The sequence below is a fragment of the Lytechinus variegatus genome, chromosome 1 (genome assembly GCF_018143015.1).
Source record: "Lytechinus variegatus isolate NC3 chromosome 1, Lvar_3.0, whole genome shotgun sequence".
Lineage (NCBI taxonomy): Eukaryota > Metazoa > Echinodermata > Echinoidea > Temnopleuroida > Toxopneustidae > Lytechinus > Lytechinus variegatus.
Window position 1 is genome coordinate 71,015,818 of NC_054740.1, and position 20,654 is coordinate 71,036,471.

At 36.1% G+C, this 20,654-nt stretch overlaps 1 protein-coding gene across 1 annotated transcript in view; it reads right to left on the reverse strand.

Moving 5' to 3' along the window:
* The window catches only part of LOC121421804 (low-density lipoprotein receptor-related protein 1-like), a 122,152-nt gene that overhangs the window by 91,706 nt on the left and 9,792 nt on the right, over positions 1–20,654 (reverse strand). Inside the window, 6 exon segments of the mRNA XM_041616606.1 lie at positions 3,708–3,838; positions 4,396–4,521; positions 4,960–5,088; positions 6,191–6,334; positions 7,458–7,589; positions 8,364–8,480. Of these exon segments, the coding sequence (XP_041472540.1) occupies positions 3,708–3,838; positions 4,396–4,521; positions 4,960–5,088; positions 6,191–6,334; positions 7,458–7,589; positions 8,364–8,480 (779 nt within the window).

The window sequence follows — 20,654 nt, forward strand, 5'->3', positions numbered from 1 at the left end:
TTTGTATGTTTGGATACTCTTCAATTCCCTCTTCCCTTTCCCTTTGAAAAATTCTTTTCTCCTTTTATTGTCATTCTCCTCTTCTCCCTTTATCTTTTAATCCTTTTCTTTTTTATAATTCTCTTCCATTATATTTTTTTCATTCAATTCCTTCTGCTTGGCTACATTTCCATACATGTTTATTACTTCTTACCACTAGCTTTCCTTGAAACCATACTGGTCAGGTGCCTTTATCTGGGTGTGCTCTGGCTCAAACAGCCATGTGGCCTGTTTCATACAGCTGTTCATAAGTTAAGAGCGACTTTAAGAACGACTGGTGATCCTTTATTGTGGTAAATGGTATATTCATTGGCGATGGTTACATGCGTAAGAAAGGTTCACCAGTCGTTCTTAAAGTTGCTCTTAACTTACGAACAGCTTTATGAAACAACCACCTGTTTCATAAAGAGTTGCGATCATACACACCCCCCAAAAAAAATAAATAAATAAAAATAAAACAAGAGCATGTGCACTTCTCATTTGTTGAAAGTCAAGTTGCAATTGACTTCTGGAATCACACCTGATTGGCTATTAATTCTTCAATGGGCTCCAGAGATATACAGTGGTTGACAGAGTACAATTGCTCGAGTTTCTAGAAGAAGTGTCTTTTGTGTTTAACCATTGAAAAGTTGAGCTGATGGGGGTGGGCCGGGGCACTGTGTTGTAAGATTTACATTACATGTCTTGTCTCCTCTCTAGTTCCACTTCTAGTCTCATCCCTTATCTGGGGGTGTTTCATAAGCTTGAAGTCTGCCTTAATAATCACTTGTAAATTCCCAGTTGTGTTTGGTAAATAATGCATCGATGCATTAGTTTACTGTAGATCATGCTCCGTGGTCATCCATGAGATTATGCAATATCATTGTGTGCATTGGAACTTATTTAAGCATGACTAGTTGTCAGCATTTTAATACTCTTTTTTGAAACATTTCCTTGCTATTCCCCTCTTATAGTGCTGATAACTTTTATTTCCCTGTCAAGAATGCTATTCTCTATTCCTGCTTTAAAGTCTCTCATAATTTCAGTAAATCCTTTTAGAGTGTCTTCCCCTGTTCCATACATGTACATGTTTTTAATTGCACCATGTATATATTTGGCACATGCACTTTACCCTTGTAATGCACACTTCACCAAGTTCTGCAAGAATCTTCAGGATGAAGAAGCAGCTGGGGGGAGTCAAATATATTGCTGTATACATGCATGACCAAAAAATGTGTTTTTCCAGTTTTGGACGTGGGCCGTGCGTGCACTTGTTAAGGGTATCAAAAACACAGATTTTCACCAAAAAGGGTAGTTTTGAAAGACTGGTCAATGGTCAACCGCGGGGTAAAACGTATTTAGGGGATGTTTTTCCCTGGGGATTTTTCTTGCAACAACTTGTTTAGGGGCCAAATGTGTAAACGAAGCCTGCGAAAAACTTGTTTAGGAGGTTATTTTGCAAACAGGTAGGTGATGTTTGGAAATAATTTGGTCGCATGTGTACAGCAATACATTCATCTGCCCCCCCCCCCCCCCCCCCCGGAAGCATGTCCATGTACATTATACAAATGTGTATGTGAGAACTGTTATAGTGTGGATAACATGTAATAAAATCTTGCCTCAGTGAATTTGCGATAAGACAGGAATATTCTCAAGTCTTCATTTTTTTGCTTTTGATATAAAACTACTTCTCAGATATAACATGGGCTGAACATGTTAAGGATATGACCTTTGTATGTAATTTCTGATTTTTAAAGAAAAATTTGTGCAAGAGTACTTAGTCCAAATTCCTTTTTAAAGAAAATATAACTTTTATATATCTGTTAGAACTACATGTACATGTATATACCAAGATATCAGCATTTCATATAATAAAATTCAAATTTTCATTAAGATCCTTTCAACAAATTAAATGAAGATCTACTACTGTACTTTTGTCAAAGAATGTTATGTGAAATTACATTGTCCCTTCAGAAAAGCTCTTGATTTTTTATTAATTGATAGTATCTATTGTGCAGCAATCATTGATGAATGAATTTTATCCGATTTCTTTTTTACCTTGTTCATGAACACCACCAAATTTAGACTGCTTGAGCTGTAAGCTTAAGCCTGGTTTACATCATCAATCACCGCTCTCCATTAGACTCAAAATTCATGTGTCCAATCTCAATGAAGCCTCTTCTGAGAAAAATATGGTCTCTTATAATGAAGCCCACTGGGGCATCAAGACTTAATGAGGATTACCAAGGCCCAATGTGGATGACATGTATTGTGTCTTGGGCACAGGAAGCAACAATGGCCGGATTAGCACAGATTACCCTCAAAGAGATTTCAGATTATCTCCAAGCTTTGCACATACATTCAACAATTCTATTCAATTACTGCTTTCAAATCAACCTGCTTTTATTGCAACCTTGGGGATGGGGTCTAAATTAGCTGAAGATCCAAACAAAATCTCAGTGAAAAAAAAATCAACCGCCAATGAGAATCACAGGCCTAATTGACATTGCATCTGAAGCCATGCTATTCAAGTGGGGGAGGGGGAATGATAAGAGATTAGATCACCCCCTTCCACATGAATAAAATTCACTGCTTGAATCTACTAATACCCCTTTCATAAACCTATCCTCCAATTAGCCGCCTAATAGTAATGCGGATAATTCAATAAAAATTGCGTTCACAAACTCCGAAAATTATCCACATTATTTTTACGAGCACCCGTCCTGAAAAAGGCGGATAATCGTCATGACAACTGGACACGCCCCCTCTGATGCGGTTGTGTTGGAAAAGGGTGACCTTGTGACTGCACCATGGCAATTATCCGCATTATTTGGAAATGCGTTCATAAACTCAAAATCTTGTCCCGATGCTGCTAATATGCGGATAATAGCAGCATCAAAATAATGCGGATAACTCTGGTCCTCCTCCAATTTTACGACCAAATTATGCTGCTATTAGCCGCATAATTGGGTTTATGAAAGGGGTATAAGTGTTGATAATCCAAACTCACTACTTGTACTTCATAACAAAACAAAAAAAATGAAGGTTAAAGCTTGCAATATGCATGTAGGGCCTTACCTAACCATGGACTATGACCCAATTTTTCTAGTAATTGCAAGATATGTAGACCTACTAACATTGTAAGAGTGATATCCTAGTTAACTTCCTCTCCTCTATGATTTGCATTATAAACTTTGTACATGTATGATTGTTTATTTTCTCTATTTTTTTTCTGTGAATTATGTTAAGCTGCTAGGCACCTTGAGCATTCCTTGGAATGGATATGTGCACTTTAGAATGTAGCTATTATTATTATTATCATACAGAGAGAGTAAAACTGAAATGGCAGCATCGTATTAAGATTTCATGTCTGAGAGAAGCCCTACAAGTAACTTGTTCAGAGTCGTAGAGAAGTTAGAGCAGTCTGCAACAGTCTATGATATGACACTGACTTGGCTCTCATTGTAGATGTAACATCGCAGAGCTTTCAATACTCACATCATGGTTTCCAACCTGTAACATCAGAAACCAGGGTAAATTTTTTGCACTGTGACAAAAACACATTCTGCATTGAACACTTTCTCAGTAAAGAATTTAGAGGAATTGAAGCATGAAATCTACAATTAACAATATTTCAGACCATGGATCGAAAAATCACAATTTTGTGAATTTTGGCCAGTATGTCATACCTTATTTTTCTTGAGATTGTAGTCCATAGCCCTTGTGCCCATAGCAGCCAATAAGCTGGTTCCGTTAACTTTACTCCCATCAAGGTTCAACTGCAGGAGGTTATCCACATTTGCTACAAGCAGCTTGGCTTCTACAGATATCATTCAGACAAGCAATCATTCTTAATTATACAATAAAAAAGCACACAAAATATGACAAATAGAAAATATAAAGTAAACAGTTCTCTTGTTGTGTACTTAAGTTTCTGTGGGAAGTCCATCATGGCATTAAGACATAAACAAGAGAAACTAGTGACAGATCAGAAAAAAAATTAAAGGTTCACAGTTTCAAATTTTGATTTTTTATGACATCATACATGAGCAGCACTCCCTAATTTTGTTCAATGCATTTGATATATATATCCAGAACCACTATTTCATATGTTTTTAAGAAAAATGATATTCATTATCATGAAAAAAAATATTCACAAACTATGATGATAAAATTGCCCTTTACAGACTTTATTAATATGGCATATAGCTGACTTGTTAATATGTGACATTTGATGGGTTTTATCAAACCTTTGACTATAAAAATTCCACATTTCTACATATTCATACTAAAATTAATGATGAATACCATTACAGGAATTAAGATCATGAATGTGTGCCATAGGTAAGGTTCTTGTTATAAATAAAAGTTTGTTACCTTCGTCAGACCGACATCTTCCCTCTGAGACCATGGAATAACCACTAGCACAGGAACATGAATAGGATCCTTGGGTGTTTTTACATATCTGATCACATGTCCCATAGAGGTCACATTCATTAACATCTGGGGATTAGAACCAGAGAACAATAACATCACTACAAACATCCAAGAGACCGAAAGAAAGACAAGAGTCTATAAAAAAAACTTAACATATAGCCTCGACAGTGTTTCATTATGATTTTTCCAGGTTATGCATGATTTTACACACAATTTTTAGCATAAATAAAGACCTAATATACATATACAAGAAGTCTCAATCATTTTGATATCAATCAGCTGAAGTAGTCTAATATTTCAATCCTTCTTGAATTGAACATCATTGAAATATCAGTGAATGAAATATAATCAAAATAACCTTGAAACTTATAGGAAATACGATTTTAGAAAGAAGAAACATGATTAAAACATAAATCTTTTAAAAAAAATGAAAAAATATATGTATTTGTCATTGATGTGTATCATTAAATGTTGTATATTTTGTATGAAGATTAAAGTAATTACCTTCACAGAGTGTGGAGTTGTCTTGATTGACTTGGTATCCTGGTGGACAGATACACATACCACCATTGATAGTCTCTTGACACACTTGATCACTTCCACACTCCATCCTTGTACAATCTCCTCCATTATCTGTATTGAAGAAGCAAATGGTTAAAACAAACTGAGGATGGTGTAGAATGAGGTGTTTGAATCTCACTATATTCTCATCTGGCAACAAATTAGGTGTTTCTCCTACGATCTCCACCAACCTGGACTCGCTTAATCTCCAGATTCTTGTGCAATGAGACCTTATAAAATATTGAGATCAAAGAAACTTCAGAGTGGGATGATTCTCACTTGAACATGAGATCTGGGCCCCATCTTACAAATAGTTGCCATTGATCCGATCAACTATGGAAAGCCAGCAACGTCATCTTCTAAAATACATGTTTTTTCAAAATATTTTCTAGATATGACTTATATTAAAATATACAATCACTATTTTCTTAACAATTCAGTATGCTTTTCTTTGTTTGCAAAGGACATTGTGCAAATTTCCTATAGAAAAAGTTATGACACTGATGGATTTTCATAGAGTTGCGATTGATTGGATCAATTGTAACTCTTTGTAAGACGGGGCCCTGGCCTTCCGTTACAGCTTTGTTAAATATTGCCTGCAATGGTATAGCACTAGAAATAAAACATTTCAAGCCAATAATCAAGAGCATGCTCTTTAAAGAAATCAAAGTTGACTCAGGATTGAATTCTTTAATAAAGATTGAACCTATGAAAAAAAATGTATATTGCATCCTCAGTACAAATACGATTAACCTGATTGGGACCATTTTCCGGCTCAGTAATAGCAGGATAATATGAACACTCTGGCAGAAGGAGCTGGGTTAATGCTATCATAGGCTCCTGAAAAGAAACCAATCCTAGTATTGTTTCCAGAGTGCCATGATGGCTTCAACTTTTGAGCAAGAGTCCAACTCAATGATTACATCACAGAACCAAAAGTGTTACAATGACCTCAGTATTAATAGTCTCAGATGCACATGGAAACTAATTTTCAAGTTTGTCAAATAACATATCCACACTATCGGTACTTGAAACTTCAAGAAGCAACCACTTGTACAAGTAGTTTGTGGATAGAGCATTAACCATTTTTCAAGTTTTGAATGGTGTCAACAAAGGTCTAAACTATATTAAAGCTAATCATCAGTTTCAGTGAGCAAACATTGCAGGAACTTACCTGGATTGCAAAATGCACCCTCATCTGACCAATCAACACAATCAGGAATGAAGTCACAGATACTGCTATAAGGTATACAGTTAGAACCATCTAAACATTGATAGGGCATGGAGGATGGACACTTCAAGGCAGGTGGAGCGGGACCTAAGAAAACAACAAAAAATCATCCTAATCAAAACAAAGGTTGATGTTATGAAAAAATAACATATTTTTAATTTCACTGTATTTTACACACTTGAAACGAGCTGAAAATTTCATAATTTAATTTTTGTCTGTAGATATCTAGAATCCAACTACCATATTGGTATTAGAGATAATGCTCAAGAGCCTTTTTTTAAAGGAAAATTACAAAATCATTATTCTTTAACATTTCTTTATAACTGCACTTCCTTCGCATACATTGTATGTCCCTGTGACACATACATGTAGAGTTCAAACATGACCAAAAAGTCTGAACAGCTGGTCTAATCATGAAGATTCTCTCCAAAATATGTCCATCAAACTGATTCGCTGAGCATCACTGCTCTGATAATTGCACATTGGTGTGAAATATCTGTGTCGATGACGTACTAGCTCATGAAATCATGTCTACACACCTCATTACCTTTTAATATCGTAACATTCATGAAAACCTTGTTCATTACACATGGCTGGCTTGGAACAATCTAGTCAAAACCTCATAACAAGCCGGTACATGCTTATTATCAAATGTACATGTACAAAGTAAAAATTTGCATTCACTCTGAGATAATGTACAAATTCTATGCTTTGAAAGGGTTAATGCACTTTTTAATTTCATATGCAGGTATGGACAGTACTACTAAAGGTAAACATACACCGACCAACTGTTGTAAGCTTCCTAAAAAATAAGAGAAGACAAGGGAGGGTATAAAGACTTGTGTACATACATACATGTAATAAAAGATTAAAAGTGTGTGACATTGTCAATTCCCTGATTTGCATACAGGCCAAGATACCACCTACAACTGTTTTTTTAACATGAAGTGACACTTGAAATGGCATATAACTTTCTTCTTCTATGTGTATATCCAATTTTAATGAAATTTTCAACATTTATGCTTCTCTGATTTTTCTAGTAGATCAAATAAAGTTATGTTGGAGATAGACTTTGCCTTTAACCCAATGAACCACATTCCCAGAGTTAACTCAGAATGGGATACATGGGAAATAACATAGCGTACGGAAATTAAATCAAGTTCAATGAGTTAATAATGTTGATAAAAATAGCCATCTTTCATAGACCTACAATCTGGGCCTTCGTCGGAGCCATCTTGGCAATCCGGCTGACCATCACATCTGAAGGATTCTGGAAGACAGATCTCTGCTCCACTACTGGTACATTGGAAAAATCCTGTTTGGCATGTTACACCACTGTATGCTACCAGGGATGAAATAAAGAGAAATAATAGAATTATTAAAGTACATTTCCTACCTCATTCAATTTTTATACATGTATATATACCATACATGTACATGCTATTATATCACCATTCTTTCACTGAAATTACCGGAACTTTAAAGTTGTAACACAATGCTTCCTTTATGTACATATCATACTGCTATGGAGACAGTACTTGGGCCTACATGAATCTCTTGGAATGCATGTTGTTCAAACAATATGTTCAGATTTCAGAAGTTTCATCAAGGAACATTTAACACACACTCAGTTAATCAAAGCATTCTCACTCCCCCCCCCGAAAAAAAACCCAACATATTTTACTTTTCAAAATGAACTTATTGGGTGACCTTGTCCACATTTAACTCTGAAAAAGTAACCTAAAAATCTAGCAAATCTAGCACCACTCTCCCATATTCTATTCAAATTCATTTTTTTAATCATTGGCACAACTGGAACACAGAGCTACTAATCCGATGACTGGAATAAATGTTTATACAGTGGAACAACTAACCGAGTTTATACCATGGTCATTATAGTACACGCACAATTGTTTACAATTCATGAATAAACTTGAATAGGTTTCTGGCACAATATAATTGCAAAACCAGGATCCACTTGTCACTAAGCTAATCAGGAAACAATATATTAACTTCAATCCAAAGTACACTGTAATTCAACATCAATCAATGCAATAAGATTTTTTTTAATAAATGCCTTTACTTCCAGGATGCAAACTACTAAAAGAAAACTTACTGCAATTTTCCTCATCACTGACATCTCTGCAGTCTGGGTCAAGATCGCATCTCCATGGAGACGGGATGCACTGAGTTCCATCTGCACAGGCAAACTGTACGCCAGGAACACATCGAGCTGTCAACAGAAGAGAAATACACAAGAGAGAAGAATTTCAACTCTAGGGAATGTATGGGAAACAGATTACGAGGTTGAGCTATGGTCATAATGATTTTTACATGCCTAACTTAAAGGGTAAGTCTATTATGATAATGGGATTAACAAATACAAACAGGCCAGTAAAGAAACAAAAATCTGATTAAGAAATATTATTTTTCATAACTTTTTTGCCATCAATAAAACTTCAATAAGCAGTTCTATCATATATTGCAGGGAATAATTTTCCTGGTACAGCATCGCAATTTGCTCCACATTTTTGAAAGACTGCTATGCATAAAGTCTTTTGCATAGCATATTTTTACATAGGACTGTACATTAATAGTTGAGAACTTTTTCTTCCCACCAAAAATGCTATCAAATTGTAAAGCAAAATTATTCCCTGCATTGTCCACGAACAATTTTTTTACAGGTCCTCTCCTCTGTTTCATAGATTCTAATACATGTACTTTCTGACAGAATAGAATCATTTCCTCAAGGAATATTCAGGGTCTACATGTACATGCATATATCCATATCTCTAACCACACTTAGATACAAGTTTATAAAGCATTGGAAATTATTTTTTCAATAGGATACACAGATTCTCCTGTCTGTGTTCACAGGAGAAGAGTTCAAGAGTTATATTAAAGATTTCCTTTTTAATTTGCTGGCAGAAATAAAGCAAAATATATGGAGAGAGAGAGCGTTTGATTGATTTCACATTGCATGCTGAGATGGGATTTCTCCCTTTGAATCTAGGGTGCTCATATCTTGCGAACTCACACACATTGCCCTCTCTATCAAGACATTTTTGTAAAGAATTCAAAAGGCGGGAAACCTTGTACATGTACATGTTTACTGTACACAGTCAGGAACCTTTTTTTTTATCTCATTAAAATTTGATTACCTTTTAAAATGCTTTGTATTATTAGGTGTCAACTTTACAAGCAAATACATTAACATGTAGCTTTGATAGTACCAGCATGGTTATCAATCACCTTACTTGATTGTGAAGTTTAATAGGGAGGCAAGTATCTCTTCAACACTTTACATGTAGGTTTTCAAACCCCGCCCAAAATAAAGAAGAAAAAAAGCTCATCAAATTTCATCCCATCATGAGTGGTGAATATTATAAAAGCAAGCGTATAAACTGTAGCCAGCCTATGTATTGTATGTACCATCTTTCAAACCCTTTTCCTTCAATAATGTACATGTACAGTGTACATCCATGATTTTAGACCACATGGAGGCAACAAAAAGATGAGATGAAAAATAAACCAACAATGTGGGAATTGGACATCAGCAATCAACTCATTTATGTGTAGGTACATGTAGGATCCCAATCACAAAATACCAAGCATTTTCTGTGTATCCTATGGGTATAAAAGCACCTCTACCAGAGGAAATATTTAATGCTATTGCTTCCTGAGGACACCTCTCTAGGGAGCTACACTTCAGTCAGGCTTTAATTGATTGAGATCTTATCATAATTTCCTGAATTAACCCCTGCCTGTGTGTTTGGTCTCTACTTCTCAGTCAATGGAGTGCTAACAGGCTCTCTGATTGACTCACACCTGTCAGAGGTGACAAGTCATGCTTTCGTAAGAATCTATTCAGTCACTTCATCCCCAACCAAAGTGTATTTTGCCTTGTTAAAAAAAACTTTCTCCTTTCTCATCTTGAATGATTTAAGTTGCATACATGTACATAAAGGCAAAATACCTCAGTTTATCACCGATAAACTTAATAGATTTTCGGTGAAATAGAAAAACTAATACCCCTTTCATAGTGAGAGCCGAATTGGAGTTAGTCCGGAGTCCAGGAGGAGTTACTCCACTTTGGAGGGCAATATGAAAATTCTGAGATTAGTTTGATCCGGATTCAAAGCGGAGTACTCAACCCACTTCAAGAAGAGGGTTACAAATGGAGTTACTCCGCATCGGAAATGCTGTATGCGCTTATCGCTGTGATCGGCCACACGTATGGCGCGAACTCGCTTGGAAACCATGGCAACGACTGCGGATACACCGCTGCGGTGCTTGCCAATATTAATCAATAAAAGGGGGTTTAAAGTCGGTCTGCAGTACAAACGGATCAACTCATATCGGAGTAACTCCACTTCGCCTTCACTATGAAAGCGGTATAAGTCTATCAGCGGTATAAGTCTATCAGCGATAAACTCAGTTTTTTTTCAGATTTTCGCACATTTGAAACCGCAGCGCAGGCATTCTACACTTGTCATGTGGAGTAGCGCGCTCAAAATGTGCGAAGATCGCTTCCCGAAGAACGGTTGTATCCTCAGTTTAATACACTAAAAGTAAAAGTAAAACCAGTTTAAAGAGGCAAAGCAATCTTGAAAACTACATGTACATCACAAGATGGTTTTCTGAACCAGTTTGGAAGATCGCTTTCAAGATCACTTTGAATGTTCTCACTACACATTAAACTAGTTTCCAGTATTTAGTTTTAGGAAGGTAGTGAGAACGGTGTCTTGCAGTCTCTGATATGCTTTTTTTCCTTGACCCCGGGAAATTGGTGGGGCTAAGGGGTCTTAAGGCCACCGCACACCGTACGACCCGACCAGTCGCCGACTGGCTTGTGACTGAGTGAGGGGGAGATGTGACGTCACAGCTCTTGTCAGCTTAGAGTCGCAGACCGGTGAGAGACAAGTCGCAAGGAAAATTGGAAGGATTTGACATGTCGAATCCTTATGACTGGATCGCAAGCTCAATCCAACCTCCAGCCAATCAGACAGTAGAGTTGCATAACGCATATTATGATAAACACAGCGCATACGCAGTAGTAAGTGCAATTTCTCAGATGCTATGCCACAAAACAAAAAGCGCATGCATGAGTTGCAGATCGGATCGCAAGGTGTGCGGTGTCGAGGCTTATGACTGCCTTGCGACTCATCTCCCTTCACTCAGTTGCAAGCCAGTCGGCGACTAGTCGGGTCGTAAGATGTGCGGTGGCCTTTAGTTCCACCAATTTCCCGGGGTTAAGCTTAGCCCACTTTGTTTTCACACTACATTTGAGCAAAGTGGGCTAGCACGGTAAATAGTACGGTACTATCTGGCCCTGCAAAAAAGCAGGGTTAGCTGGCTTATTGTGGTGCTACATGTAACACCACAATTGCGGTGTTAAGAGATGCAGTGTGAAAACAAAACAGGGCTATTAAAGGAAAGTGGGGCTAAGCATTAGCCAATCACAGAAGTAGAATTGCACGTTAATCATGCTTTGTATGGTAAAATCATCAATATTCATGAGCTGAGGGATAGTCCGGGGTTAAGGCATTTACCATGGTTGAGCAGATATTGTGGGGTTAAGAAAGACAATGTGAATAAAAAAAAAAGATACTATGGGGTTAAGGATAGTCCGGGGTTAAGGGTGGTATGGGGTTAAGGAAATGCAGTGTGAAGAAAAGCATAAATATGGTGTTCACACTGTGTGTCCCATGTAATGGGGGGGGGAAGGGGATTGACTGAAAAAAAATTACCATGTTTTTACATGTGTACCAAGCAACTACATTATTTTTTAACCTCCTCCTATCGGGAGAGGGTAGAAGAGGAGATCAAGGCTCGCATTTCTTTCATTTCTTCAGATACATGTATCATGACATGGGCCACTGCTTGCCTTGGCTTTTATTGGTCCATCAACACAGGGAAAGCAATTCTTTGTTCCTGCTTCCCCCATCCACAAACCCAACATACTTGCAAGGGAGACAAGATTCCCAGTGAGTGTGCACACTAAAAGCGTTTGCCTAGAACAATCAGAACGTGTATCCATTAGCGATGAATTTCCCTCTTGCAGTGTATTTACATTCAAGTAAATCCCAAGAAATCACAGATAATCAATTGAAACTTCATGAAAGACGTGCAAGGTGATTTCACACTGACCAGAATACAAGAAATAGCTTTCCTGAGCAGGAACCTCCAATCAGACACTACATATACCCTGGTATTTTGACAGAATAGAACTTGCAATATGTACATGTACCTGGGATGTCCCTGAGAGAAAATGCATAACAGATGTACATGTACGTGCAAATAAGGCGTTCAGTACAATGTAGGCCTACTTTTTAAATTGTGAAATATTTGCAGGAATTTCTCCAAGCTGGCATGGATATTTGAAGCATGAAATGAAGTTTATTTTGCACATACCATTGATAATGACAACTTTTGTTGAGAATCTACGACAGGCCCTACATGTACATGTCTAGTTGAGAGATCTTCAGCTTACCAAAATGTTCACCTTTTCATCAAGCAGCAAAATGAAGCAGGCCTACAAGTACATAGGCCTACATACATGTACATCTTCAAAATCGTGCAAAAAACATGTACAGTAATTCACATTACCAAAAGATATGTAGTCTTGAAATGAATGTGAATTTGCAACTTCATGCTATTATGTGAATCAATGAAATGAGCCAAAAGCAGAATTGTTTTTCAATAATGATTCATTGAAAACAATACTACTTTGATGATTTTCAAAACAAGGATATAAATTTCTGAAGTTGAAGTCTTGTGAGGCATAGCCATAGGCCAACATGTATAGTACCAGAGTCATGGATCAAGAGGGTTTCACAAATTCACATAAGGGCCGTCTGCACCATCGCGAGTTTTCAAATTAGCGCGCTATTTCTGATCCGTCAAATTATCCCGATCTGAACAATCTCAAGATTATTTGCAATGGAGACGCAATTATCGCAATAGTTCGTATGATTAAATCTTGAGATTTTAATCCCATTCCCAAGTCGACTTGGGATTATTTGCAAAATAGCGTGTTATTTTACAAATTATTGCGCTAACTCATACATGTAGGTGCAGACGCACTCAGGATTATTCATTCACAGCATCAGACCAAAATGCATCAATGCCTCGCTCGAGCAGGAATCGCTTTTCTTTTTTAAATCTCAAGATTTATCGCGAAGAGGCCGATCGGGCTAAAAACTTGAGATTGAGCAAACTCGGGATGGTGCAGCACCATCTAGCAAGTATTTGTTTAAACTGGGAACTCTAGCTGGCCTTTAGCCTCTTATAGCACCTGTTTTACATACTACATGTACATGTATGCAGGTTATAACAATCTCTCCAAAGCACAATCTGCCATCATTCTCAAGTGGAGGATTTTTTCTCCAACCGGTACATGTTTTCCTCTACTCTTTTAAGTTTTTTTTTTCAATTCAGTGAGTAAGTAGAATACCCCAAATTCATGAATGATATTCAGGAAACCAATACTGTACATCATCCATGGATGATCAAGCCTTTGACAAGGCCTCGTGACTTACATGTGTATATGACATGACTGTATTCTTTGTCAGAATGCTAAAAATTTCTTAACTAATAAAGTTACTGAATTTTAAAGTTCAGCAATATTTTGCGAAGTTACACATGCATGCGGTAATGAATATTAATTACATGTAGGTGGTCCCCCACTTCCTTTTTTCTTACAGGTACATCATAATCATTTGATATTTTCACAAATGTGTGTATATTAGATACATGCATGTTTCCCTTGTCACAAAATTTCCAGCATAAAGTTACCTGTACATGTAGGGTTTGGTTTGGAAGAGGCTGTGTGGCTGAAGGTTTAAAACTCACACCCACATTAACGGGTCATTTTGGCTATTAAAGGGGAAGTTCACCCTGACAAAAAGTTTATTGTAAAAATAGCAGAAAAAATAATTAAAAATATTGCCGAAGGTTTGAGAAAAATTCATCAAATAATTAAAAAGTTATTAGAATTTCAATTATTGATTTGTGACGTCATATGCGAGCAGCATTCATACATAGCGAATGGTAAAAAATCAAAGTATTGTAATTTTCTCAGAAAATTGAAAATGGTTTTCACTGTTCCTTTTATATATCAATATACAAATCATTTCACACCCGATCATGAATAGAAAACAAAATTAAGTCATCAGGAACCTTACAAAATTTGAAATTCATGCATTTTATATCACATAACACATGGGGCGGCTGCTCGTTTATGACGTCACAAATCCAAAACTTTGAACTCTAATAACTTTCTTACTTCCTAACAGATTTTCCTCAAACCTTCACCAATATTTTTTACTAATTTTTCTGCTATTTTTACAACAAAGTTTTTTTCAGGGTGAACTTCCCCTTTAAGGGTACCCATGATTAGGGATTTACATGTACATGTATTACAGGGGCAAATTCAGGATTTCCAAAAGGGGGGGGGGGCACATTTTCCCCTGGAAAGCAAAAAAAAAGGTTATCACCCAAATGTAAGGTCATTTTGTAATGTATAAAGACATTGGAGGAGAATATGGACCAATAAAGGGGTGGTCCATGCTGAAAGTATTTATAGCTTAATAAATAGAGTAGAATTCACTAAGCAAAATGCCAAAAATTTCGTCAAAATCGGACAACAAATAGCAAAGTCATTGAATTTCAAAGTTTAGTAATATTTTGTAAAAACAGTCATCATGAATATTCATTAAGTGAGCTGATGATGTCACGTCTCCACTTGTTCTTTTGTATTTTATTATATGAAATTAGGTTTATTCAAATTTTGTCCTCCAAGAACAAGAAAAATTGGATTGACAACTGATTTAGTGCATTAGATACATGTATTTATTGCTGCAACTTATTTCATTATAAGGGAGACATTTTATTCACACAAGTATGAAATAATGAAAAAAAAAAATTTATGTCATGTCATATGAAAACGGAAAGTGGAGATGTGACATCATCAGCTCGCCTAATGAATATTCATGACGACTGTTTTCACAAAATATTGCTAAACTTTAAACTTCAATAACTTTATTATTTGTTATCCGATTTTGATGAAACTTTCAGAGGTTTGCTCAGTGAGTTGTACTCTGTGTATTAAGCTATAAATATTTTCAGCCTAGACCACCCCTTTAAGGCCAGTATCTAAAAATTGGGGCAATGTTTAGGGATTTTCCAGCATAAATGTAAATCATACCCCTTGTTTAGGGATTTCTTCCAAAAAAACGACCCATTCCAGCAGCACATCCCTGTACACCCTATTTCGTGAGTACCCCCCCCCCCCCCGGACTATTTTGCAGGGCCAAATAATCCTGTAACTGGGGTTTAATAGCCCACTTTGCAAAAACACTGTGTAAAGAAAAAGTGGGCTACATGAATAAGCTCAACCCCATACTACACATACATGTATATGTACATGTACATGTAGATGTTGGTAAACTGCAATTTAAAACCACCTACAATGTACATAGGATTAAGGAAATATTAGCAAGTGTAAAAAGGCTATTACATTTATGTAGTATTTCAAAAGAAAGAATACATTGTACGTAAATACAATCCTGACACGCATGTGCATGAATGCTACACTTCTTTGTTGTTTTATTCTTCGTACATGTATAATTCCAGGCCACTGTATCACAACTATTCTGATTATCTGCTCTCAACCAGAACATTTGTGATAAACCATTGATTTCTTTGTACCGATACACTGACATAACCTTCAGAATAAACGGTTCTGTAAAGGTGTAAAGTTCACTTTTGATAAAGCAATTGTTATGGGAAAATGAACTGCTCCAAAGCAAGTGAGAAAGTATTGGTGTGCAAATCTTATATCACTTTAATACATCCTTTACTGATTACTCCTTACTTATTTACTTAATACTTACTTACTATTTTACTTACTTTGATACTTACTCCTTACTTATTTACTTGATACTTACTTACTATTTTACTTACTTTAATACATGTACTTCCTTTACTCCTTAATTATTTAATGAATACTTACTTACTACATGTATTTTACTTACTTTTACTTTTACCTACAAGTACATGTATTCACTTACATGTACTTACTTTAATAATTACCTACTTACTTACTTTACTTACTCGCTTGCTTCATACAATACTTACTTATTATTTCAATTACTCACAAGTCACAATTAATAACAAAAGGAACAAGAAATACTTAATACTTATAGTTTCCCTTATTTTTCACAAAACAGTGATATGCATAACTTGGTGACATGCAGATGAGTCGGTCGATGATGTCCATCACTCACTATTTCTTTTGTTTTTTAATTGTTTGAATTGGGCAATACTTAATTTTTTACAGATTTGACAATAAGGAATAACTTGACTGAACCTTATGGTATTAAATAATGCTAAATCCACATGTTCAGGGAGGAATTAATCATTGTTTCACTTGACAATGAGGGGGAAAATTAGAATATTTCATATAACATAATACAAAAGAAATAGTGAGTGGATGATGTCATCAGTCTCCTCATTTGCATATCAGCCAGGATGTGCATACCGGGTATTATATTAAACTGTTTTGTGAAATTAAGAAAAACTTTAAAATGTCATAACTTTCATATAAGATTTTCATGAAATGTTCAGTGTTACATGTATGCTTGTTGGATTTTTCTCTTTTTATTCAAATCAACTTTTTGTGGAAGTGGACTTGTGCTTTAATACCGTGTTTACACAGTGACACGGCTCGGGGGTTCGACACGCGAGCCGTGCTCAACACAGCAATTTTATGCTGTGTAAACGCGATCAGTGTGATCCGCGAGCCGTGTCGAACACGGCTTTTTTGATCCGCCAAAAATCGTAGGTTTCAACCCGCGAGCCGAGTCAGACTCGGCAATTTTTTCGTGTGTAAACAGAAAGCCGTGTCGAACTCTCTTGACCAGGTCACTGCGCGCGCTTTCACTTTTGGCATTGTTGTTGTTCGCACGGACAAGATTCGATTCCGGCGGTGAATTTCCCGCGTTTAATTTGCGACGTCATAATTCTTCTTCCGTTCGAGATCCGCGAGCCGTGTTGAACTCGCCTTTTTATATGTACGTATAAACGCGATCTCTGATCCCTTCTTCGCAGTGTTCAACCCGGCTCGCGGATTCAACACCCGAGCCGAGTCAATGTGTAAACACGGTATAAGAGATTGAGACCAAACACATTCAGGCATAATTACAACATACATAGAGGCTTCCCTGAATGACTGTTCAACTCAATTTGTTTTTCTTCATACTATGTATTCCTACAAGGTGTGAAAGGTCAACAACCTATTATAACACTAGTTGAAATGCGAACAATAAGAAAAGTAATTTGATATACAGTGATTCAAACAGGAATAAAAGCTACCAGTATTGTAGGTCCAATCAATGATGTAATTAGGAATGATGTCTCACCCCCCAAAAGACAGGATTATGGTGTGTATCAAAATCAAAACCAAAGCAGAGAGATATACCGGTACTAATTTAACATGTTAACATATTTATATATTGTTAGTAGAAAATTAAATCAATCAAATCAAAAGGGTAGTTTATTTATTCCCCAAGTGACCTATATGACATTGGTTATGTTCTAATCCACTTGCTGATACCTGACAATTATCCGGAATAGGGACTTGAATTATGCATTTTCCAAAAAAATAAAATCTTACATGTAGGTCCTTACATTTTCAGAGTTAAGACATTTTTAAAACTTGTAAACCAGAGTAAAGACTTGATGCTGAGGACTACGCCACTCCAGCCATACCGTATATACAAAAGCGGCGCCTACAATGTCTCAAGGGACAAAAACTTGAAAAGGTTCTATATTTTTCTAAAAATTATGTCTTTGTTTGTACATGTAGGCCTACATGTACACATGGCAAACTCACCTCCCTTTCTCCTCATCAAATTATAAATTACAAAAGCATACTTGCTGCCAGACTGTATTGTGTCAATGATGGGAACTAATTATTGATTGTTACATGCTTCATTAATGAACCATAGAGGTGAAAAGGGTGCGCAGTCATCAAAGGAGATGCTTTGATTTGGCTGGTGATGGCAATGAACTGTGAATAGGTAAAACTTCTGGTCAGTTTGTAGAGTAGAGTGTCTCACTTCGGAGACACAGGTGCAGTTTATTCCGAATGGAATATACAGTACCATATTCAGAGATAATTATACTTGACAAGAATTTACAGTGCAGGATGCTGTGCATATATTTGAACAAGATTGAGTTTGACAACATAACGAAAACAATGCAATCGATGTTTAATTTCAATGATTCTGATGTGGATATCCATTTTTTTTAGCTTGTTACATGTAGATTTATATACCCATTACCTATTCCTAAATTTTCTTTACTTACATGTAAATATGATTTATAAATTGAATTAATCTAATTCTATACTATGTTATCAAGGGTGGTAATCCAGACAATTCCTTTTGGTTTTTTATGACCGCCCTATTCCAATAATGTGTTCTTTTTATATTGTATATCATATTTCAATACTATATTTTGAATTTTTCACTGCTCAAGTTTTTTACACAATTGCAGGGCGCGACAAACCCGCTTGCCCGCTTGCCCGGGGCAAGTGAAAAGGACGTGCTGGCAAGCACTTCTCTAAGTCAATTGCCCGATCGGGCAAGTGGTTGTTGCGTCTTTTTTTCTGTACCGTACCTCGCTTTTCCATAAATCATCAAAAATCCACACTCAAAATAATGAATAAGCCTTAAAAAATAACGAGTAGCGCAGTTTCACATTCCGAAATTGCGTTATTTTTTCTGTACCACGTATTTCCATAGCATACATGGTACCAGGTATGAAAAAAATCATCGCAATGGCCGGGAAACAGTTGAATGTAGTATAGGGGTCCATTATGACTACCACCATGTGCAATTTCTAATGCACATTTTCCCCCTTCCGATATCACAATTCTGTGATAAAATAATTAGAATTACACAGGAAATAAATCACAGTCTAGTAACCGCGCATTGGTGAGTTGTCATTCGGCTTTGCTTTTCAAAACGGCCTATTAACATCCAAAATAACTTGCCGTATTTGTTAATTATAACTTAAAATTCATTTGTTTCCCTTTTTGAGGGGATGAGGTAAATATCAGACAATAAATCATCAAACAAAGCTCCATCTATTTTACAAGGCCGGCGGGAGACTCACACACGTGCGTATACTAGCTAGCCAGTCTGAGCTCTGTCTCTCTGCCAGAGCTCTGGGGGACAATTCGCTCAGTAAAGGCCTCAATGATGGTGATTTTCTGTTTCAGACAGAGTTTACATTTCGGGTATATTATTCAAAACTTCCAATAAAGTTTGATGATTTCTTCATTGTCATGTATATTTAAGTTATTAATGAATACATTCTCACCAAATTTAGACTTCCCAATAGAGAAATGCAATTTTCGTAGAACTTCAGGAAAAGTTAGGGTATGTGGGCCTTTATTTCATGGCCGAGTACAGGTTATTGTACTGGAATAGGCGAAGTAGAAATTAGATATTGAATTCATTTATATCAAAGTTCAACTCACAGTCACACCCACACAAACACCCACACACACACACACACACACACACACACACAAGATTCTAAGCATAGTGAAAAAAATTACTTAAAAATCATACAATATTAAACAATGTTAGTAATAATTCATTAATAAGTGAACAGGTATTCCTCAAAATAAAAAAAGTAGCATGTGAAAACATGTAGATAAAATTATTGACCGAGTGGAACATCATAAAATGATGAAGAAAAGACTTGATGGTTTCCAACTAATTTTTTTTTTTAAATCAAGGAAATATGGAAAATAAATTACCATTTCATGGATTTAAAGATGCAAAATGTGAAATTTTAGCCACTCCACTTTTGATGATAAAATATTTTTTTCCGAGTCAATAAAGAGCTGAACATTTTCACTGGCTTTCTTACTTTTTCAACTGAAAGCAATTCTAAGGAAATATGGTACGCAGGAAGCCATTTCATGGATTTAAAGATGCAAAATATGAAATTTTAGCAACTTTTGTTGAAGGGTTTTTTAAAACCTTAAATACCCATAAAACATCGATTTTTTTCTCCAAAATAAACGTAAAGACTTAGGCCTACGTTGCTGAAAATATCCTTTTCAATGTGTGTTCTTTTATACTGGACATGATTCTCAATTGTTATTTTGTATACCTTAATAAAAATAAGAGTAGTGCCGTCATAATGAAAAAATTATTTAAAAAATTGGGCAAGCAGTTTTTTCTATTGGGCAAGCAAATTTTTTCATCACTTGCCCAACAGGGCAAGTGACGAAAAAAATTTTTGTAGAGGCCTGTAATTGTATGACATGTGTACGTTTTATTGGAATTGAATAAATGAATTGAATTGAATTGAATAACAAAGTTTC